Source organism: Augochlora pura, chromosome 6, assembly GCF_028453695.1.
Source record: "Augochlora pura isolate Apur16 chromosome 6, APUR_v2.2.1, whole genome shotgun sequence".
Classification (NCBI taxonomy): domain Eukaryota; kingdom Metazoa; phylum Arthropoda; class Insecta; order Hymenoptera; family Halictidae; genus Augochlora; species Augochlora pura.
In genome coordinates this window covers 2,787,062-2,811,954 of record NC_135777.1, presented here as the reverse complement: position 1 = coordinate 2,811,954, position 24,893 = coordinate 2,787,062, and the positions used below count along the sequence as shown (strand labels likewise).

Sequence of the window (24,893 nt, the reverse complement as noted above, 5' to 3'; positions counted from 1 at the left end):
CCTCGCGGGCCAACCGGAGAGGGACGGGAGACGTTTCCGGTCTGATCCCATGGGGGGACCCCGCCGTTCCTCGGCCTCGCCCATAAAAATAAATACGGCGTTCGTGTCGGTGGTGCAAACGCCGCCGTTAGTCCCCGGTTAGTCAAAGTTTCCGACGGAATTCGTGGGCCGAACGTGCCGATCGATCTGTCGATGATAGCGCTACGAGGCGCCTTTAATGGGGCCAACGCCGACGAAATTGACAGTTGATGGTGTCAAAATGTCTATCGTGGCCCTTCGTTGGCCCGTTTCGCGGATCTGCGCAATAATACTAGGCGCCTGGGTTATACTACTACAGGCGACCTAATTTCGGTGCCTTGTCCGCCCCGCGACTTAAAGCGTTATGATCCCATCTACATTCGAAATTATCTGTTTGGAGTTCTGCGGTACGACGAGCTACGTAAGGTCGTATTTAAGTTCAGCGATAGGGCGAAGCAGCGTTTCAACGAACACGTGGCAAGAGAACCGAGTTTATACGGGCTGGATGAATACGATAATGGCGCAATTGGTCGAGGATGTTTCTATGTGGAAAAACATGTCGAAGAAGTGAAATGATGTTGTACGGATTATTTTCAGGGTAAATCCCATGAGCCTCCGTGGTAATAATAAAACAAATAAGGCGACTTCGATTAACGATAACAGTAATGGTTTATTATTAATAAGCCACAACTTCCCACGACTTACAACAAGAATAATAAGAACAACGACAATGACGACGCAACGACTTTAACAACAACAACGACTTCAACAACTACGACAACAACAATAACGACGACGACGCGACTTCTCTTACTCATTCTCTATCTTTCTCTTTTTATTTCTCTCTCGCTCACTCACACTCTATCTTTCGGCCACGCAGGACTTCGAGGAACCTAAGCAATAGACTCAGGCCACTCGAAGTCGCCCGATCACTCTGTCGCCATGTGTCCCGTGTTAAACATAAGCACCGATATGATGAAATTATTTCATAACGTGATACAATGTTTTATAATTCTCAGTAGTGTCTTAGGGTCGCCACTCGAGTGCGAAGGGTTAAGTGAGAAAAGTAGTTCGAGTCGGTGTTTATTCAGTAAAGTGGCAGAAGTCTATATTTACGCGGGGCAAGTATGAAATTAAAAATAGCGTGGCGAGAAAGTATAAGACTACATTTGCTAGAATGAGTGCCGCGAAACTTTCGCTACAGTCCGCGCGACTGTATGAGATAGCATTAAAACTTCCTAGACTAGTAGTTGGCGGGACTGCACCATATCGGGCAAGAAATATGCGATGGCGTCTTTCGCGACAAGTAATATGAGACTGTGTCAGACAAGTGGTACGAGATTGTGCCTTGTCAGACAAGTAGAATAGGACGGTCGGGACAAGGAGCGCGAGATTGTAGTTTATCAGACAACCGACACATTAGACCTCGCGAGATCGAAACAATATCCAATCATCCGAGTGGCGCGAATCGAATGATCACCGAGAATCTGGATCGAAGATCTAAGCAAATAATAATTTCGTTATTCTTCGTTTAATTTCTAGAACGACCTTTTAATTGGACAAGTGGAAGAGGAACAATATAAATCACAAGCTAGTGTATAGTTGTTAGCATGAGCTAACTAGCTTGCGGTCTTTATGCAGAATAAAAATTGTTTTCATTAGTTTAGAACAAGTCCATATGGTATAGAGATTTATTTCTTCTTATAGTCTATTAACTTTGACAAGTTGCAAAGAATATAAGCCCGATGGCAGAAAGACGTCTTTACGACGTTCTTAAGATGCTTTTAAAATGCTGTAAAGATGTCCATTTTAAAGCGTAGAACGTTAAGACATAAAATGGACGTAAAATGGACGTCTTTAAGACGTGTAGTGTTTATTATCTTATATATACGTACGTGGCACATTAAGAACACGTGTATTATTTCACGTAAATTTAGTTACACGTGCATTAATACATTTTTCTTTAAGTTGATAGATTTTTAGGATATTCGTATTAACTCATGGTTTTTATAATCATAACGTTTTTCAACATATTACGTGTGCTTTTAACACACTAGTGCAATGTTTTTATTAATGACCATATCTTTTTATATGTCATAATGAATGTAGAGGTCTCTTAATATGTCATATTACTTTATTAACTTGGCATTGAAAAATGATAATACAGTGGATTTTTTATATTAACACACACAAGCCAATAATTAAATTTCCTTAATAGGTCTGATATTCTAAATTATTTATGTACACAATGCTTGATATTTATGGAACCATACATTCGATCTATATATTAATCTTGATATTCTAAAACTAATACTCGTGTATTTAGTAATATGTGAAATAATTCACGTGTCCCCATTACGACATGTATCTTTCAGTACGTATATATGAGACGCACGTGTAAACATGAATTATTCCAGGCATATTTAAATACACGTGTATTAATTCAAGTGTACATATTTCAACTAAACGTACATTTATAAATTCTCATTTAAATTAATGTTAGCAAGGTATAATAAATTAAAGTATATATAAATGATTTAAAACATCCGTTTTAGCTACTGTTTTACCATTTTCTGATGAAGCACATGTCACTTGTTAGAAAATTCATTATATTAATACGATATATGTTAAGAAGACATTATGCATATTTATTACAAGCATACATCATATACTAAACATCTGACATGACTCGACTTACTCAACCTTTTTAGAGATGAATTTTTATAGTAGGGAACAATGTAATTAATTGTTTTTTTTTTATTTATTGCCCATCTCATGTCATTCGATGAGGTAATGTTAGTATTTTTAAGGGATTCTGTAGCTATAGTTTCTCAACTGATTCTCATTTTTCTTACACTTAAAATAACCATAATTTTAAGAAAACTAAACGTACACGTACGTGGCCATTGACGTGAAGAGGTCACACATCACCCTAATAAAAACCCATAACATCGGTCTATACTGCGAACCATTACTTGAATTTTCCCCAACAAGAAAACCACAGTATTACCCAAACGAAAAAAAAGTATCGAGTTCGGCACTGTGCTGAATATTTTCCGGCCGGATGGCCACATTTTCGAGTGGCTCGCCTGTTTCGAGTAGCCCGGCCCCGGCTAAATTATGGCAAGGACGGTAGAACCGGTGTCGTTTGCGAACTGACTATACGGCGCCATTCCGGCCGTCTGGCAACGGCACGGCGGCTATTCTACTCGGCGGGCTACTTACGGACCTATTCTACTGGCCGGCCCCCCCGTATGCGGGGACCCTTCCCACCGAAGCGAATGGGGATAGTTTCCCTTTTACCATTGTTCCCGACAGTTCTTGAACTATCCGAAACGTTTCGCGCGGGCTTAAAAGTTCCAATTTATTAGGGCTGTTCGCGGATAACGCGCCCGAAATTCTATTAAACCCTTAAACATTTTATAGAGAAATTCCGAAGTTCGCCGGAATCGTGAATTTACTGATCCGCGTGACCGTAATCGAAGGCATCCGGAAGTATGATACGATATAGTAATTTCGTCTGTTACCGTTTTATATTAATTGCTTGGAGTTTCGTGGTAATTTTCTGGATAGTTTCGTGGTAATTTTCTGTATAGTTTCGTGGTAATTTTCTGTATAGTTCCGTGGTAATTTTCTGTACGGTTTTATGGTCATTTCCTGTACAATTTCATGTTAATTTCCTGTACAATTTTATGTTAATTTCCTGTACAATTTTACGGTAATTTCCTGTACAATTTCATGTTAATTGTCTGAACAGTTTTATGTTAATTTCTCGTACAGTTTTATGTTCATATTAATTGCCTGAGCAGTACCTTATAGTATTGTACTTATGTTATCTTGCACTTATATTAATAAATACAGTTTTTAAATTGCCTGATCAATAAAGCTCCTTTCAATACAGATTTCTTAAATAAAGTTCTTTCTCAACTGCTTCATTTTATACTATATATTTGTTCAGGTATTTTACTTCTTACGTTTGAATATAAATCGCTTTAACACTTTCAAAGTATCTACGATTGGAAATTATGTCGATTATAATAATTTCTTAGAAGGAAAAGGGAATTAATTATCACCGTGTGTCTGAATTTACTCGAACGTTTAAATATTGATGATAATAGCAAGAGTAATATAATAGCGAGAGCAATACAATATCGAAAGCAATATAATAGCAAGATCAATACACCATAAAACAACAATAAATTTTACACCACTTGTCACATGAGATATTTCACACGCTGCCTATAAATCGCTTTGCACACTAAACATGATTTTCAACTACATGCCCGACGGGACGCAGACTTATACCGCTCGTCTAACCAAATACAAACTTATACCCACCGTGTCCTTACATGATTTTTACTAGCAGTGAACCGAGACATATTTCGCCGTCGTTTGACGTGGACTACGGCGAAAGTTCAAGGAGACACGGAGAAAATACGACGGCCGATAAAACCGGCGATTGTAAAACCAAGTGACAGTCAAAAAGGCCGTTCCGAACGAACGTGATCCGTTCGCCATGCGCGTCGCGACCCGTTCATAAACGGCGATTCTTTCGCGCTTTATTACCCCTGCCATTGTCAGCGAGTGCAGAAGTCCTGGCAGGAAATGGCTCGCGTCGCCGCGACGGTTTCGCGGGCCATCGTTATCAGCCGTAAATCCGGCATATTCCAGTTAATTACTTGGCCCGCCTTTTATCAAACGCGAGACACTCTCTCGCTGCTACCTCTCCTTTCTCTCTCTCTCTCTCTCTCTCTATTCTCCCTGTTCTCCCTCTCCTCTCTCTCTCTACTCTCTCTCTCTCCCTGCTTTCTCTCTGTATTTCTGCTGTTTCTCACTTTCTCTGCTCTCTCTCTCTCTCACTCTCTGCTTTCTCTCTGTATTTCTGCTCTCTCTCTCTCTCTCTCTCTCTCTGCTTTCTCTCTGTATTTCTGCTCTTTCTCACTTTCTCTGCTCTCTCTCTCTCTCTCTCTCTCTCTATTTCTGCTCTTTCTCTCTCTCTTTCTCACTCCCTCTGCTCTTTCTCTCCCTCTCTCTTTCTCAATTTCTCTCTTTGGTAACTCGGCGTCGCAAAGTCTCCGCGTCCTCCAGCTGTCGTAGTATCGCGCCACGCTATCGTAATAGAATTATTCGCGACAGCAGGCTGCTGCAGGCTACGATGCATTTTCATAGTGCCACGATCTTCCGGAATTCTGCGCCCCGTTGATAAATTGTAACGAGGGCTTCCCTCGGACTCGACGCTGCGATCCCAGCGAACCGTGTTTCGATCTGATTCCAATTTCCGCGAATAGATGCGTGGAGGATTGTTACAATCGCCTTTACGCTGCCTGATAGGCGCGCTGGTGTTCTAGTGTCCTTCGAGGATCCTGGAACACCCACTTCACCCATTTTCCTTCCTTTCACCCACTTTCCTTGCCTTTTACGAGGAGCCTTGTAGTATTTATTTCCAGCCTTTATTTTTAGTATTTTAGCATTTTCTTTAATATTATAATATTTATTTTTAGTTTTTTTTTCTTTACTATTTCAATATTTATTTTTAGTATTTATTTATGTATTCCAGCATTTATTCTTAGTATTTACTTCAGAATTCCAGTATTTAGATTTAGAGATTTATTTCAGTATTAAAATATTTATTTTGAATATTTACTTTAATCTTCCAGTAGTTATTTTTAGTATCTATTTAAGTAATTCAGTATTTATTTTTAATACCTATTTTTAGTATTCCAGTATTCATTTTAGCATTCAAGTATTCATTTATTTAATCGATTTATTTTTCATAGTTTTAACGACTGTTACACAGAATCATTAAGACTACGCGTCTTGAGAAAATATCGAAAGCTGATGGCCAGCTGTGGGGTATATTGACGAAAATAATGAACAATAGATTAAGCACCGGCCTTTTAGAGACATTATCTGCCGGGGATGCGTTGAGACTTCGAAGATCGTGCTATGCGCGTGCTTTTATGACGGCAGTGATTGCTATAAAGAATAATTTCGTCCTGCAACGGAACAGGGTGTTTGGAATGGTAATGACGACTGTAAAGACTAGTTCCGTCCTGTGACGGAACACCACGATTCATAATGAAATATTCATTAATCAAATATTCATAACGAGTCCGGCGCGATATTACAGGTCAATAGGTTAAGCCTACAAATTCACGGAAATCATTTCATACCATCCGTTCGCGATCGTATCAAAATTCCCAGAGCAATTTTAAGCAAACGGTATGTGTATGTGTGTAATCGACGAGTATAATTATCCATTGTTTCTATATTTTCCGCAGTTGTCCAGCAGCGAGTACTTCAGCGTCAGCTTCGACGCGGCCGACGACATCGGCTCCCTGGACGAGTACCTGCCAGCTTTGAAGGGGACTTGCTTAGCGTAAGTGTTGCACCGAAGCGTGGCCCATAATTCCCTCAGACTTCAATCTTCCGCTATGCTATGCTAGAACCAGCTTGCGCCCCCATTATCGTCGTTAAACTACAACGGTTTATGCATTTACAGCGCGGCTCCTAAACTGCGGATCGCAGTAAAACAAGGATCTCCATAAATTCTGCCACTAGACACGCGCTAAAATCGACAGGATTTTGACGGCCTTCCTGCGAGAAATGAATTTCCCCCAGAAACACGTTTTCCCGTAGAAACGTTTCTGTCATTTTCGCGTCGCTTATTCCCGCGCCTGCACTTCAAACGAGCTCGAATATTAAATATTGAAAATATAAAAGTATAAAAGAAGCAATTAATACCAGAAACGATCATTTATTTAAACACCTGTCGCGCGGCTTGAGCTTCTTCCAAATTGATAATTATTTGATTTGTGTTGCTTTATAAATGTGCGCGGACTTCGAAAATGGAGAGATTAATGATAACGGATATATATTTTAATTAATGTGAATATTTAAAGTTGAGCGTTTCGAGAGTGGAATTTTTATGGAGTGTTCTCTGATAGTTCAGTGACTTGTAGGATGTCTGTTTATATATTTAATATATAGAACAGTGTAAATGTATAGTGTATAATATTTATATAAATGTTAATTATTAATTATAGATATTATATACATTATACATATAATATATGTTATACAGTATACATATTTTACATTACGAATATTACAAATGTATGTTTCTATCATCGTCATCGACGACTTTAGCATTAAATATGTCAAGACTAACACTCCATCCGCGCGAAGAAGGCAAGATCCGCCGCTCCTGGATACACCTGCTCGTCAAAGAGTTACAGTCAGGTCACTTTCGACGCAGCCTTTAATCGAGCCGACTATTTAAGCACGAAGCCGGGCGAACGAAGTTGGCACATTCGGAGCATAATTGAATTAGTCCCCGACGGAGGCATCTGATAAGACGCAATTAAGAAGCGACGAGGGAAGTTTCGACTGTGCCCAACCGAGGTCTGCGAAGTGCCGCAGTTCAAGGATCCATCCTAAACGGCCGAAATTCCCGCTTAAAACAGTAAATCCTCGCGATCGCCCGCTGTCTGCTAGTCAGCGGATTCGGAGGCAGTCGTCGGAGGCAGCCCGGGGATCCCGAGGACTCGCGGCCGTCGCGTCGGAAACGTCGACGAGGACGCGTTCGCGAGGGCAAATTTCATTTCGAACGATTTACGCGGCCGTAAATAGCTGGCTCGGATGGTAACTCCGCGGAATTCCGGTGTGTCGGAGATGAAAGGCGCGAATTTCGCCGATGGCCTTGAACGGGGAGGAGCCACGCTCCGCCGAGCACTTTGAGGCCGCCGGCAAGCTGTCGCATAATAATTTCATGCTAAATAATACCGCTCAACAATAGCCGGAGAGATCCTGCGAGCAAAACCTCTTGTCAAGCCTGTTAATTCGCCGTCGTGTATCCTAGGTTCCCGCGTCTTCGGCGCGAGTGTTCTACGATCCTACCGGATCCGTTGCACATCCAGCAATTTGATTTCAGCGATGAGAAAATCCATGGGAAATCGTACGTGTTCTGTGGTGGAGGTTGGAACGAATTGGGAGACTTTGATGTATAACTTAATACATATAATAAATGAAGAACAGTTAAATTAGTTGACGATCCCGTCTGGTCGGCAAACAAAACTAACCGGCTATATCATAACGTTTATTAGATCATTTGAAGCAATTTTTTCCTTTATGAAAATTTTCTCCGAGGCGTTGTTAACGAGTTATTCAGGAAAAATAGGGGCCAATGAGAGGCGAGCTCGGCTGGCGCGAGGCAGCGGAGTGGGCGACGCCCAGTTCCACTCATAGGCTCGGCCCGCCCCGCGACAGATGATTCTGTCTCTTATTGGTCAACGTTTTTCGTTAATAACTCGCTAACGACGCTTCGGAGAAAATTTTTGTAAAGGAAAAAATTGCTTCAAATGACTTGATGAACCACTTATTTCCAGTTACACTGTATATACTAAGTACAGTAATATCATTACATAATTATCATTTAATTTTATTATCCCTAGCATTCGAGGGAACCGTAGTGAACAGTTTTAACGTGTTCTGTACGTAATTACGGCGAAAAATACTTCCTACCGATGAGTTTAACGTGAAAACAAAGGTCTCTAGCGTCGGTGTGTTCGCTCTGTCGAGTCTAATTTCGTGGATGCTCGATTTTTAATGGCTCGGCGCGCCAAAGATCACACGTTCGGTGTTTTACACGGTTAACATCCGCACGGTTTTTTTCGCAACGTTCTCTGTTTTCCTTTACACGGTTTTGTAACTCGTTTTGCTCGCATCGCGTTTCATTTGCCGCCGCACGCTCCGCGCCGGGATTTTGTAACGCCCGTGAAAGAGCCTTTTAAAAGCTTTGTGCGCCGACTTTCGGACCGGTTTATTGACGATTTTCGGCGATTTCCGGCGGCGAGCGAAACCAGCTTGTCTGCCACGCCGCCGAAAGGTGTCGGAGACGAGCGGCTTTCTCGCTTATCGAGTAAACACCGCAACCGCCGACTCGTCTAAATTATTGAGCGCAACTACCGGTGCTCCCTAGTGAAAGCGTCGTTGTTGGGAATACTGCGGCGCGACCCGGTTCTCTCAAACAGTTAATATTCCATAATTCCGTGCCGCGTTTATGGCGTCGTTGGTCGAAAACCGACCCTTCTTGCTCTATCGTTCTTGCTCTATCGTTCTTGCTCTATCGTTCTTGCTCTGTCGTTCTTGCTCTATCGTTCTTGCTCTATCGTTCTTGCTCTATCGTTCTTGCTCTATGCTTCTCTATCTCTTTCTCTATGCTCCTCTATCTCTTTTGTTTTATATGTTTCTCTATATCTTTCTCTATGTTTCTGTATCTCTTTCTCTATGCTCCTCTACCTCTTCCTCTATGCTCCTCTATTTCTTTCTCAAGGCTCCTCTATTTCTTCCTCTATGCTCCTCTATTTCTTTCTCAAGGCTCCTCTATTTCTTTCTCCATGCTTTTCTATTTTTTTCTCCATGCTCCTCTATCTCCTTCTCTATACTCCTCTATTTTTTTCTGTGTATACTGCCCTATTTCATTCTCTATGCTCCTCTATCTCCTTCTCTATACTCCTCTATTTTTTTCTGTGTATACTGCCCTATTTCATTCTCTATGCTCCTCTATCTCTTTCTCCATGCACCTCTATCTCCTTCTCTGTGCTCCTCTATTTCTTTCTCTATGCCTCTCTATCTCTTTTCTTCTATATTTTTCTCTATCCCTCTCACTGTGTTTCTCCATCCCTGCTTCTCTTTTTCTAATTCTCCATTCGTACTCTCCCACTCTTTTTGTATGTCTATTTTTCTTTTCGTGCTCTCACCTTTTCCATCTCCCCCTCTCTATCTATTTTTCTCTTCGTGCTCTTTCTTCTTCTTCTCTCTCTCTCTCTCTCTTTCTTCCTTTTTCTCTCTTTGAGCACTCCCCTTTCTCTTTCTATTTCTCTCTCTCTTACGCTGCCTCACTCTATATCTCTGTCTCTGACTTTCTCTCTCTGTTTCTCTGTCTCTGACTTTCTCTCTCTGTTTCTCTGTCTCTGCCTTTCTCTATCTGTTTCTCTCTCTCTCTCTCTCTCTCTCTCTCTCTCTCTCTCTCTGTCGCTCCAGCAAATAGGAGGAGAAGCAAGACGAGTTTCCACGCTCAGAGACCTGTCGCGCGAAAGTACACAAGCACCATGTGGTCGGGTGGCGACGCTAAACCGCGGCGAACTTAGATCCGATCGCACGCCGACATTCCTCTGGAATTCCAGCTGTCACACAATGGGCCAGAATTTCTATGCCGAGCAAAATTCATCTGTAATAATTCCTGCGTTATTAACAGACTGCAAATTATTATACAAAATAAGAATTGTTCGAGTCTGTTGCTAGAGTCAGTAGATTTATTTAATAATTGTTTAATCATTTTCACGAGCTATATATATACACTCTCAGTTTAAACAATTTAAAAAAGAAACGAACAAGTCCTAGACAGATGATTCTTCTCTAGAAATCATCACAGCATACATGTATAAGTTTTTCGAAACTGCCACGACTTTGAAAACGTTTCCGCGAGATCGGTTGTCTCCGCCGGTGTTTGCCGATTCGCCCAGGACACATTGTGCCGTCTGCAATATTTCTGGGAACGTTCAGCTGCAGCTTCGGTCACAGACCGAGATTGGATTCGTCTTTAGGGATTGTATGGAGCGCGTTACCGCCGCCACGCGGTCGGAATATCGTCGTCCGAGACAGAATTGATCGATCGCTTTTCCGACTTTTGGCGGAGCGATCGTTTCCCCGATTCTAGAAGCTGCTGTCGAAATTGGGAGCCGCGATTCCGACCGAGCGATAAGCATTATCGTCGCTACTATCCTTGCGATAACATTTTTGCCACAGGATCGTTGGCGCAGCGCGGATGAGATCAAAGATCCTCTAAAAGCGAGGCAAATCAAAGGCTACTCGTCCACGAACTATTGCGTCCTAGACGCGTCGCAGAAGCGACATCGCTCGCTGCACATTATCACGCAGCGGTCAATGAGAAGCAATGGATGATCGTCCGCGAAGCGACTGCAACACGCTGTCGTCGCGAACTGTATTTATCGCGACGCCCAATGAGCGACACGGTGATCGTCCTTCCACGAATCGTCGCGTCATAGACGCTTCATAGATGCGACGTCGCTTGCTGTACGCTTCTTTGCAGCGGGCGATATGGAAACAATAGAGGACCATCCACGAAGCGACAGCAGCACATTCTTGTCGCAATCTTCGTTCGTCGTCACGCTTGGCGTACAACATCGCCGGTCGCTGGCCGTATTTCGTCGCTCGTAATCGAGATCACAGAAACGAGTCGAGTAATTTCATTTGTGCAAATCGTCGGAAGATATCCGTGACTGTACAACCATACCTTCTCCGACTATGCCCGAAAAGATACAACTGAGAAGACTCGGAACGAAGTCTCGAGAGAAATAAAATCACCTGGTAAATGTCATTTATCGATCTATTCATTGTGCAAGCAACAATTCCATCGCCATGGCAGAGCAACTCGCGATTTCAAAAAGTGGTTCGCATTCTGTAAAATGCTCGACATTTATCACCATCTTGTCGCAGTTCGCTCGTAGCCGCGAACACTCTACGGTTAATATTGTTAGCGACGAATACAATTATAGAGAACCATCGCGTCCTAACCTAGAGCAAATTTTCGTCAGTCGAAAAAATGTCAAGCGACGAAGAGGAGGTTCACTGTATCACGCGTTGGACTATGATAAATACAGTTCGCGACGACAGCGTATTGCTGTCGCTTCGTGGACGGTCATTCATTGTCTTACATTCACGCTTTGCGGACAAACAAATTCGATTGCATGAATCGAATGGGATAAAGTCTATCAAGATTTCTAGAGTACAGAAAAATAGTCGGCGGAGTTCTACGACTTCCACGAACTTCCTAGAAATCGTTGTCAAACGGGTTCATCGAAATCGAAGCAAAGCTGAAACTGAGCCAAGTTACATTTTGGATTATCGTGGGGGATTTCGGACTCCATGAATGCACAAAGTTGCCGGTTGGTTGGAAAGTTTGATTGGATCTGCAAAATGCAGGGGGATTGAAAGAGTTCTCGTCGCGCAGCTTAACTATTCAATGTCCATTTCATCTTCATTATAAAGCGTCCGTTGGTCGCCGCTGCGTACCGCGGAATCGTTTCAAAGTTCAAGTCGCCGTGTCGTCGCGTTTCATACGATTATAATTTGAAGAGATTTCCGTCGGTTCCACCAGCCCGCCTAATTCCACACATACAGACCGACTGCGCTAAATCCGACGAATAAACCTTGTGGTTGTTTCAGGGAGGCGTTGAACACCGTTTGCGAGCGACGGGGTATCGACTTGTCACGGATCGAGGTGTACGACGGTTTCTCGGCGTCGCTGCCGATTCAGACGACCGACACATCGAGCCTCGGCGGCAAACACCTGCGAATAACAGGTAACGCGAATCGATATCCTGTTCTCTGTTATCCTGTGCACGCACGCGACTCGGCCGGCACCGAAAAAAAAAAAGGAATGGGTCGATTTCGTACGGGATCTGCGTGGCCCGCTTGCCTCGCGCAGCAGCCTCGCGTTTCCTCTCGGAATCGGGTCGGAAGCTACTCGTTATCAGAAAACTTCGCTCATTAACTTTAGAAACATTTGCGTTCTCGCGCCGGCAACTGGGAATTTCGGCGGGCAGAGCCTCCGAAACTCGGAGCTAACATTTGCCCGGCGTTTCCGCGGGAGGGGGGGAAACTGTAGGAAACGGTGATTCATGGAAAACTGATAACAGGCCGAAACGGACGCAATTGCCGCGGCACGCGAGCATCTCGCCGACCGCGGACATGATTAGTGAAATGACCGAAATGAGGTGGTTAAATGAAACCTGATCCTGCTGATGCTTGGATACACCATTTCATATTTTATATAGCATTGTGTATAGAATATTGTACATGCTATTGTTTATACAATATATTATTGAATATAATATTGTGTACACAATTGTATGTACGATATACTGTTGAATCTACTATTGCGTACACTATATGAATAATATTGAGTATACTATTGCATATACTATCGTTTATACTATATACTACTGAATATAGTATTGCATACACTATAGTTTATATTATTATATTATATTGAATATAGTATTGTATATACCATATACTATTCAATAGAATATTGTAAATACTAAACACCATTGAATATAGTATGGTATATACAATATACTATTGAGTATGTTGCTGAATGTACTATTGCATATACTATATACTATTGAATATAGTATGATATGTAATATATACTATTGAGTATGCTATTGTATATACTACGTAATATTGCATATATTATAATGCACAATAAAGAAATATAAGAAATAAAAATCGTCCCGTTCAAATAGGGAAATTATTAAACACACAGAAGTGCTAATTAACGCAGTTGTAAAGGAAATCGTAGTGCAAGGGGATAAATAATAGCAAAGACGAGCAATTTATCAAGAATCTCTGCTACGTACATAAAAGCAAACTATATTGTTTCATCTACTCGTGTAAGATAGACAGTCCTGATGACGTCAATAAGTCGACATTCGACCTTAAAGGATTAATCGTACCAAGACTATAAATCGCGAAGCCTGTTTCCGACTCCAGTTAAGGGGTTATTCTATATAGTGTAAAGGGCGTGTATTTTAACTATGTTAGGGAACTTTTTTACAAAGATACTATTATACCCTTTTGCAGTCAAATTGACAAGGTTTATTTACACGTATTGCAACGATGTTTTAAAATTTGCCATTAAATAAGGCTTCTGTGTACAAAAGTATAATCATTCACTTGAGTTTTGCACTAGATGTTCTACGTACCATAAGGATATTTAATATACAAAAGTTGAGTGTACAGTAATAATAATAATTCGACTAAATTTGATAACCATTTTATAACCATATCCGCTGTCTGTCCACTGAATTTTGTCGGCAACTGTACGTTAACAATATCCGAAGGAAAAAGAAGCCCGAGCGAAGGAAAGTCGTAGGCTGTAATTCCCGAGGGTAACGATATCATCTCTACACGATGACCTAACGGTGATTAGGCCTGCGTCTAACCCCAACCTAACCAGGCATAGTCCCCGTCGGGCCTAGACACACCTGGCCTGGTTCGGAGTCATTGTCGTCGCAAGCAAACGGCATCGATATGAATCTTGAACTTCGAAATTGCTTTGTCACTCCGGCCGACCATAACAGTGCCATGCTACTTCAAGTCCTCGAAAGGGTGATCCGTCCCACCGGCGAAGTGTACGTTTCGTATCGACGTGATTCCGAGTGGCGAGAGAGCCGTGGGCTTCGGTTTCGCGTTCCACGTTTGTCTTTGCGGAAACTGTTGACAATTTCCCGGTAGTTTACCATGGCAAACATCGACAGCGGACGGGAGACGCCGTATCGTCTCGAATAATTGGAGCTGTTTCAGAAGCTTTTCTCGTCGGACGAAGCGTTACACGCGCTGTTTACCGTCATTATGAACAGAGGATCCGGGGACCGGAGTTTTCGCAGCGGATACCATGCCTCGCGACGCGGTTTATTTTGCAGAAAACCCATGGTGGTTGCTCGCGCGACGAGCCGTTCGTTTAAATTCTACTCGAGAAGATCTGGGTCATACGAAGGTGATGCTTATGACATTACATGAAATACGTGACTTATCGTGTCAGGAGACCTTCCGAGGCAAAAGCATAAATCACCGATACGTATCTCCAAACGCGACCCCCTCCGCGTTATCACCGCGTCTGACTGCTATCGGGATATACTACTTAAATCTCACGGCACAATCGTGTCTCTTTCTTTCGCCCCTCTTGGCTCTACTTCGCGTAATTTAGATAAAACACAGTTCCACGAATCGAGCGGCAACGTGTGGCCATATTGTCGATCTCGTTTGATAGTTCATCCTTTTTGTTTATACGAGATTTAACGCGATCACGGATAGTTAACGTTTTAATGAGACAGTTAGCTTTATTTTGGGCCATTTTTGGGTATTTATTTTAGACAGGAATAAAATATTGTAGTATTGTTATATTTTTATATTTAGCATTATAATATTGTTATAGTATTATTGTATTGTCATAACATTATTACAACAATATTACATTATTATATTTTCATAGCATTACTCTATTATTATAGCATTATTATATTAGAGTATTTTTGTCAAAGTTATCTCACAATGACAGCTATAGCAGTCACATCCAGGAACGTATTAATATCATCATCAATTACATTAATAATTATTGCCTTGTTCTTTATACTTTATTATACAATAAGGTGTGTTTTAACGCTTCACTGAACGGTGGCATATAAATCAAGCTTCTACTAATAATTTAAATTTAATTAAGAAATCTTCCATGTTAAATACTTTGTTAGACATCGGATACCTTCTATGACGAATAAACTAAATAAAATAATAATAAAGTAAATAAAATAGAGCAAATATTGAAAAGGTAATCGACGCCATACAAGTACCCTTTGAAATTCTCATTTAGTGAAACAATACACTGCAATTTTAGTCAACTTTTCAGGTTTCCAGCGCGGTCGCAAAAGCATTAAAAACCTCTGCACGGTTCTAAAGACGAAAAAATCAAAAAGCTCTGTACCAGTCAATTCGCAGAAATGAAAAATAAAATACAAAATATCGCTCAGAAACGTGTCACATCACCCAAATCCCCCTTATTATTCGGCCGCCCGTGCGTCCACATTCTCTCCGGAAATATTAAAAACGTGAAAGCCCGCAAAAATATGTACAACAATACCCGGTAAAATGAAAAACGACGGGCGCGTATCAAAGGATTCTTTGAAACCACCGCGAAACGCGATGTCCGAGCAGTCGATTAAAAAAGAGAATATTATTGAAACGATCTATAACACGGGGGCACTGTCCGTAAATTCTTTCGCAGCCGGCCGGTCTAATTGGCGCGGCGTATGTCCGAGCTGACACGAATCTCACGTGCATCCTCCTTCGCAATCGATTGTCCGCTAAACGGTGACACGAACGAGCCCGGTTAACGGGACCTTTCCCGCTGCGACTGCGTTTTACAAGACCGTGGCTCAAAACGAGGAGGATTATCGAGTGACTGACGCGTTTACGAAGGCCGGAGATTGCACGGTTCCCCTTCCGCGGATTGATACTCGCCGGTCCCCCTCGTCCCATTTTTAATCAGATCCGCTGTTTTTTGCCGGCCGGCCGGCCGGCAAACAAAGCGGCCGGGCTAAGCGACGCGTCTGTAAATACCGAGTTTATGGAACACGAAATACGATTACGCGATTTCCCAGGGATTTAAATTCGATTAAGCCGGATCGCGCGCGAGCTTGCGAAACGGGTTTATCGAGCCGCGTAAGTAGTATACGTCGATTATAATCGGCCGGCCGACCGGGAACGAAAATACAGTTGCGGACAAAATTGAGTGGACGGACAGCGGAAATGGTTGTAAGGAAAATTTAGTCGAACTGGTATTATTGGTACTAGTATTATCTTATGGTGCATAGAATATTTGGCGCAAAACGCGAGTTAATGTTTATACTTTCGCACATAGAAACCTTGTTTAACGGTATACACTCGTATAGAAGAGTACACCGCATCTTAACCCCTTGCCATATTTTGACGATTCTGGCACGTGATGGAGATTTCTACTAATAGCCTTTTCAGTCTGAATAAGATTCTGATTTTCTGTCATTCAATGTTTAAATATTTAAGAATATATAGACATACAATAACTATTATTAAAATTTGCCTTTTCTCTTCTTAGAAATTATTATTATTGAGAAACTTCCAATCATCGAAACTACAAAGAAAATGGTACGGCAAGGGGTTAATAATTAATATAATTATTATATAATTAATATATTGTACAATATACAACTTATTGTACAAATCTCCTTAAATAAAATTCTCTATCGATCCAAATTGTAGTAATAATAGCATATCATATACTACATCAATAATTGTTTGGTAAATTCAATTTTGACACACTGTTTTTGAAATTTTCCTTCAATATTTTCGAGTACTTCTTTTTGTCCATCGATAAACACAAAGTTTCCCATTACACTAGATGCCATGCAGTTCCGAACTAATATACATCCATCATTATGTTTTATAGCTAGTCGTAGATTTCACGGTTCTAATTCTGTGGTTTGTTTCCTCCGGACACTTTTACGTCCATCGCTACCAAAAACGTTCAATTCACTCTCACCAAAGAGTAATACTTTGTCCCAGAACGAATCGTTTTTATAAATCAATTTTTCGGCGAATTTTAAACGTACAATTTTATTTTTAATCGAATTTTAGAAGCGTAAGCGTTCGAATACTTTCGGCCATGAATGTACGTAATTTACGGGGGTGGATCGACGAGTCTGGGGATCGCGAGAACTCGATGCGTGCTTAATTCCAGTCGAATTTTCAAGAATATTCGCCGTCCAATTTTCACAATTTTAATGGAATATATTATCACGGGAGATTAAGATTTTTATAGTCGAATGTATGGAACAGGTGTTGGACTAAACTGATTTTTATATTAATAACGTTAATGATTGGATATGGTTGATTGAAATTTTAAAAGCGTTTCTATCGTGTTTTTTTTTCGTTTAATCCTTACTGTCGATAGATCGAAGGGATACTTGAAGTAAATGGAAAGGTTACTTTTTCATAAAATAGTTAGAAAGGTTAATAATAGTTGAAAAGGTTAGAGAGCCGTGAGCTCGTTAAAAAATATCGCAACCAGGGTCTTTTATTTCTGAATTAAAGGGAAACGATCGACTTTCATTCGGCTGCGAATGGCGTCTCTGAAACAATTTAACAAAGTCCGCGCGTTTCGTCAAACTCGCCAGTTTTTAATATCACGAGCACGGCCTCGCATTTAAAGCCATACCGAGCTAATGCCGCGTTAAAATTCAAATCCGGATCAACGATCCGAAAGTAGAGAATTCAAGCTTTTATTTAAAAAAAAAGAGTCGTCATTAAGCAACAATTTTTCTCGAAATTGTTGCAAGATTTTTCTGTGCTCTTTTCAATATTCGCAGACCAAGACGAAATCGAACGAACGAATTAAAAAACATATAATTATTACAACAAATCTCCTTTTTCACTTTTCAAAGAGGTCGGTTAATTATCCACGTCACTAAATATCAGCAAACATTTCCTCCCGCTCCGCTATCGCTCGGGAAATATTTTCGATTTCCAAACATTTTCCTTCTCCGCCCCGCGCTAATTAACCCTTTGCACTTGAATGGTGACTCCGTGGTACCGTTCAAAAATTGTTCCGCGTTTTAATATCGTTTCCACGTTATCGAATCTATTTCTACTCGAAGTACCGCTGAGATTGCAACTGCTCTACGAGCAACAAGAATAAATTCTTTTAATTAAACTGAACGAACTAAATCATATAAAACTTCGAACGATTTCGAAGGGTTAGAAATTGAAACGAAGTGCTCGAGCCCAGACCGAGGAAAGGCTCGCGCCCAGAAAATTCAGGGTTCAATTACGGTCGGACGAGAATTTGGAACGCGCGGAACAACTCGTGGCAGCAGTAGTTCGTCGCGAATTAGCAGGGTCGACAAAAGGCCGCCGCGGACAATTCGGACGGCGTTCGTTAATTGGAGCACCCGATTCGCGACACTGTACGAGGATTATAACGTAAATGGAAAAGAAATCGTCGGGGCCCACGTGCACGCGAGGAAGGCGGGCCAGAGGCCGCGATTGTGCGGCGCACCTTTAAGGGCTGTAATTCCGCGGAGTTCGTTAATTCTCGCCGGTGCCCTTGGTGAAACGGGCACGGGCTGAAAAGGGGAAGAACGGCGGCGCGACTTTGTGTATACAACCCCGCGTTTGAACACCGCGAACACGGTCTTACCGCATTCGAGAACGTTATTAAATGTCTGAAAGAGCCTGGCGGCGGCTGCCTGTCATCGGGCAAAAGCGCGCCGCTTTATCTGATTAATTGGCAGCCTCGGCGAATGGCTCTCGCGACGGAGAAAACCCGCCAAAAATATTCCCCTCCCCCCGAAAATTCCTATCAAAAGCGTCGCGCGACTTTCAGAGAACGACGAACGCGCTCGCAATAGCAAGAGACCGCGTGCACCTCCCCTAAAGCGGAATAATTGTGTCGAAATTATAGGGAATAAAACATTGATTTTCTCTTGCGAATATATGTTCTTCAACGTCTAACAATTCATATAAATCGAATAATATGTAATATAATGCATAATATAACGAATAATATAATATATAATATAACATATAATGCAATATATAATATGACATATAATATAATTATAGTTATATATAGTATAGTATATTACATATAGTATAGTATATTACACAACATAATATTGTGTTAGCAACCAAGCTATTGCAGATTTCGCGAATTGATGGTCTTAGCACCTTCTTTTTTCTTTTCGTCTACGCGTTCGAAGCACCTTACCTACAATTGTTTTCTTCTTGTCTGGACTTCCACCTTGAATTTAGTAAAAACGTAGTACCGATTCGTTATTTAGGTTCGTTTTTATCCCAGTCGGTAAAGAGTTATGATCTGAATTAATTATAATTTCAAACAAGGTAGAAACGAATTAGCAAACCTTTAACGAAAATATACAGGATATTCGAGGAATGTTAAAAATAATTTTCCTCGATATACATTCAACCCTTTGCAAATCTTAAGTGTAATTATCAACTAGGATTTTATTTGAGCAACGTCTTGATTATAATTCCATTTAGATCGAGCAGCGAGATCACATTTTTTATCAGCAAGCACAAGAATCGCCATTACGGTCATACCCTTCTTTTAATCAAGAAATCGCTCGAGGGAAATTTTTTTAAAAAATTCCCCGAGCTACGTGGGCGTTAGGCGAAAGGTGTCCACGGCTTCTGATTCCACGCGATCCTAAAAATAAAAGATTTTGGACGACCTCGGGCCAGAAGGAACTCTCTGACGCAAGTTGTTTAATGCGCGGCGCGCAAAAGCTCACGCAAAACAGTTTAATGCCGGCATTTTAGATGCGTATCAACGGTAATAGCCACTCTTTACATCGCGTTAAGGCATTCTCGGCCCGAAAAAAAAAAACGCGATCCGATAAAGGGAATCTGACGCGCAAGTGGAATACATCGTTCGGACACCGCCACGCGAGACTGTCACGAACATTGATAGCGCTGGTCCGTCTTCGCGACGTATGGAAATAAACCCTCGCCGTCCCTGTGAAATGTAATTTCTGGAATTCCAGGGGCTGTTTATTAATCAGGGATATCAATCGTGACGTCCGCCATTTATCGCCGGCTCTGCCGCGTCGCCGCCGTGAATACCGAGAATAGCAGTGTTCGAATCTCTTTTCTCAGGGAAGTTTAATCGCTCGAGAATATTTCGAGGGCGCGAGATAGAAAGTTGCGCCGTGCGTTACTGTTTTAATAGCGTCGCTTTCGGGTGACAAAATTATTCGTCGCATGTTAAGCTCACTTTTATACCTAGCTAAAACAAGGGTGCAGAACTATTCAGGAGAATCTACTGTGTGGCACATAGTATGCAGAAAAGAATGGCAAAATTTATTATATTAATATTTAAAAAATTTATTTATTTATTTATTTATTTATTTATTATATTTGCCAATGTTGTATTTATATATTTTGAAATTCTACTACTACTTATTTGTTATATATTTTCTTTTTTCTTAAGCGACCGCAAAAAGCGGTGGACTTCATTGATAAAAATAAATCTTCTTATATTATACTAATACTATCTTAGTATAATATAATATTACGTTGTATTATACTATATAATTATTAATGATCACAATTACTAATATTATATTAATTATATTGTATTAACGCTTCGACTGCAACCTCGACAGCTTTTTAATCTATTCGACGTCGTTTTTTCAGCAGTTTTCTAAATTTACTATAACTATAATTGATAATTTAATACAAACAATTAATAAATATGGCATATATTTACGCCTTTCCTAAAAATATGTTCATTAACTTGTGAAAGCGTGTACGTACGTCTTTCGTAACCAAACGGTTAATATCTCTTTGATTAACTATTATCTTAACCGATGATATTTTTCGTTTCTCTCATTTGATTATGATACAGCAGATTTTTCTGAACAGTCCTGTGCCCTTGTTTCAGTTTTTTATGCCATAATTCTGCTATAATTAATGTTTTTAAACGACTCGGAATTGTGTACAGATGGCGCCACAACTGCGACGAAATACTCAAACTGTTAGCAAAAATCGACTGTCGGTAATTTGACTAACAGTTTCAGCATTTTCCAATCATAGGAGCACGAATACGAATTTTCGTATGCTGAATACGAAAGCACAGATTTATAATCTGTACAGACATTGCATAGTGTAGGCTTTTGTTATATCAATTTTTAGAGATAGTAGAAACCCTTTACCATTTGTTGTCGGGATCGGTGTTACCGATAGTTCACGAAAGGTCGGCAAGTTAGCAGGAAACGAGTATCCTGTATACCTCGTTTCTACTACGAGTGCAGGTTATTTGCAGAACGTTATTTGAAGGTAATAAATATATATTATCTATGGTATGATATCTATTTGAAAAACAGAAATTACATTTATAACAAACCAATAAATAAAGCTTCCGTGACAGGAAACAGCTACGTTATAATCTCTATACTGGTTCCACAAAACGCGAATACGATTATCACTCGCGATTAAATTCAACGAAATTTACGTGACGGATTTTCGAACAAAATTAATCGATTAACAAAGTGAAGAACAAATTAGAAGTCCAAGTCCGATGTCCAGGATCTCCGATCTCGAACACACGGTTCGTTGCCTGAATTATATTTCTATTGCTGAATCACTGCACACGGAAACAAACTGTTTTCGTCAGGACTCGTAATAGTTCACTGGTTAAAATACTACTACTTGGAAAATGTTTTCTTGAAAATAAATAACCGTTATTTCTGTTCTCTGTTGTAGTTAGGGACGTCGAAAAATCGAATTCAAAATCGAGTCAAAGAACCAGCCAAAATGTCGCACTCAGGAAAACACCGAGCGGGGTAAGTTTGAACTTTGTTCTATCAAAATAGACCAATTGTTATTCCGCAGACATTTGCTGCAGTCGGTTGACTTTGAATTGTAAGAGCTGTTCGATTCTATTCGAACGGAAACATTTATTTTTCATCGCTTGCGATTCGCGGCGCCATTTAGTTCGTTCGAATTAAACGAATCTCTTGTAGAAATGTAAAGCAAAATGGAACTAGGCTGCAGATTTTACGCGTTTACGATAAAGAGTATTGAAATGATATTTAACCCTTTGTCTACTCTCAGTCACAAAAGCCATTTATTCGTTTCTTTTATTCTTACAGAAAGTGGAAATATATTATTGCGGTGCTGATATCTGAACTTTAAAAAGGAATTAATAAATTTTATTTTGCCCATTTAATCTTCTATCCAGCAATATATAATAAAATTAATAAGAAAAAATAGCTGGAACGTAATCGTCAATAGTGTTACAATTTTTATGTAACTAGGAAAATCAAGTCTGCTCTCGAGCTCTGACCAAAAAAGTTAACCGTGGTACGGCAAGGGTTAATTATCTCGTACATAGCGCGAACCTGAACAATTCGTTTCCCTTTTTCCATAAATCGGCGCATCGAATCGGTAACACATCCTTCGCGATATTATTGTTCACTGTAACGGCCGATTGTCACCGAGCACGCTGACATACATCATATCCCGGTTGATCTTCGATCGGCCGATCCTCCTGGGGGAGCAGCAAGCTTCAATAATCGCGAACAATGCGTCGTGTAATCGGGTCGATCTTGAACCTTGACCCGGCCGCTGCTGGCAAGTCGAAGACAAATGGCGAAACGATCCGTCAGGTGCAAACAATGCCACGTGGAAGGACGATCGACGCTGATCCTCCTTCAGTTACACAGCTCTACGGATTCGAATGAGTTGGCTAGAAACAATGAACGCTAGCCTATCACCGATTTTCAGCCGAATTGCTGCTTCATTGATCCATTATCCTTCGAACGATGGGGTTCTGTGTTACCGTACGCGTGGAGCTTGAATGATGATCGTCTCTGCTACTCTGACGGAGCCTAATGGACCCTTTCGTCGCCGTCTCTGCTCCATCTGTTCGCGGTTTTGCTAGATCTCGCGGTTCTAAGCTGTGTATACACGGAATCCTTTCACAGAACGTCTGATCACCATTTTATTGCGCGATGCGTTTGAAAAGCCTGCGAACCGGATACTTTTTTTGCAGACGCATCAGTGGCGGAGTCTTCTTCATTGAAAAGATTAGCCTAGTTGGCGTGATTTTTCTGCTATCTCCTACAATTTTTCAAGTTGATTACATGTGAAGCTTTGTTCTTTGACAGTCTCTCATGACCAATCGAAGCATTTATTTATGCAGATAGTTTTTACAGTGGTAGAGTCATCTTCATTTCAGAGATTAGCCTAGCTGGCGTGATTTTTTTAATATCTCCTACATTTTTTCGATGCATTTAAGACTGTCGTAAATTCGGTAAAACTGTCGAAGGATCCTCGATCTGGAGTTATAAATAACTTCCGTATTTTTATTCGACGTTTATCTTATTTTTCCTTTCACTTATCTCCTTTGCTCTCTTGTTTTATTTTTCCTTTCACTTATCTCCTTTGCTTTCTTACTTTATTTTTCCTTTCACTTATCTCCTTTGCTTTCTTACTTTATTTTTCCTTTCACTTATCTCCTTTGCTTTCTTACTTAATTTGGCAACTGTGAACACACGCCGAAGAAAGTTCTTGACTACAATGACCCATGAAATGAACGGCGTCTAAGAGACGTCATTGCATGTCAAGTGGTTAAGACGTCCACTATTCATCGGTATAGAATCTTTCTAGCTGCAGCGGAAGTTATTTATGACTCGACCAAATGCAGTCGAATAATTCGTAGAATAAGAATCAATCGTGACTGGACCTAGAGGAATCTCCATGGCGGTTTGCCGCGCGCGGGGAGTAATTAATAAGGGAAGCAATCTAATTGCTCCGAGGCCGTGTCTGGTCCCCATCTGGCAGCTTGCTATTCCTCACCACGTCCTCGTTCAATCCTCATGAGTTTAGGGAATTAACTCCGCCGACAATCGCCGAAGTTTATGGAACTTACGTGTGTCTATATACGTATGCGCGTGTGTGTGTGTGTCAGCAGAGCTATCGGGGTCGCAGCGGTCTCGGTTTCTTCAGCGTCTCGACGGAAGACTCGAGCGTCGACTCCGAGGTCAGCAGCAGCAACACGATCACGTCTGGTCGGAGTTCCGCCGGGGCTGCGGGATTCAAGACCAGCAAGCAACGCTGGAGCGGTTTCTTTATGAACACCAAGGGCAACAAGCTGGACCTGCTCACCGCTCAGCTGGACGATTACGACAAGCACGGGGTGCCGAAACTCACCGACGTTCAACTGCCCTGCGAACTCACCCTCAACGAAGATGGTGCGTATGCGATGTCGCGACTTTCTCTTCCTACAAAAAATAACACGTTCAGCGCCGCGTAACCCAAATATGGGTGACACTAATTTCTGGCCAATCTTGAAAATTCATTTTTACTATAATATATCCGAACAAATTAAATTTGGTTAGAATGTTTCGGATACGAAAGAGTTCTAATGCCACCCCCTATGATAAATATTAACATTCTAGTTTTGCTTTGATTAATTAAATTGCTGTAATTATGTGAGGATTGTACTGGTCGATTATCGTCACTGAACGTGTTAATGGATCGCTTTCTCGAAAATTTAATTTTCATGTTATTCGGAAGTGCAGTATTGGACCGCGAATTTATAAGTAATTCGAATGCAAAATGGCAGATTTGGTAATATTGTTGTGTCACTGTCAACTCAAAATAACTCTAGAACGACCAGTAACCCTATAACATTTTTAAATTGACATTTGAGGTTCTTTTATCCTCTTGAC

The 24,893-nt window shown here is 41.0% G+C and overlaps 1 protein-coding gene across 5 annotated transcripts in view; it reads left to right on the top strand.

Annotated features, from left to right (window-relative positions):
- The window catches only part of LOC144471342 (pleckstrin homology domain-containing family G member 5), an 84,800-nt gene that overhangs the window by 54,170 nt on the left and 5,737 nt on the right, over positions 1–24,893 (top strand). For 4 of the 5 annotated variants that reach the window (XM_078183295.1, XM_078183294.1, XM_078183291.1 and 1 more), the window contains exons 3-6: positions 6,300–6,397; positions 12,268–12,404; positions 21,922–22,001; positions 24,131–24,413. In XM_078183295.1, coding sequence (XP_078039421.1) covers positions 6,300–6,397; positions 12,268–12,404; positions 21,922–22,001; positions 24,131–24,413 — 598 coding nt within the window. The remainder of the gene's footprint in view (positions 1–6,299; positions 6,398–12,267; positions 12,405–21,921; positions 22,002–24,130; positions 24,414–24,893) is intronic. The other variant, XM_078183292.1, reaches the window with a different exon arrangement.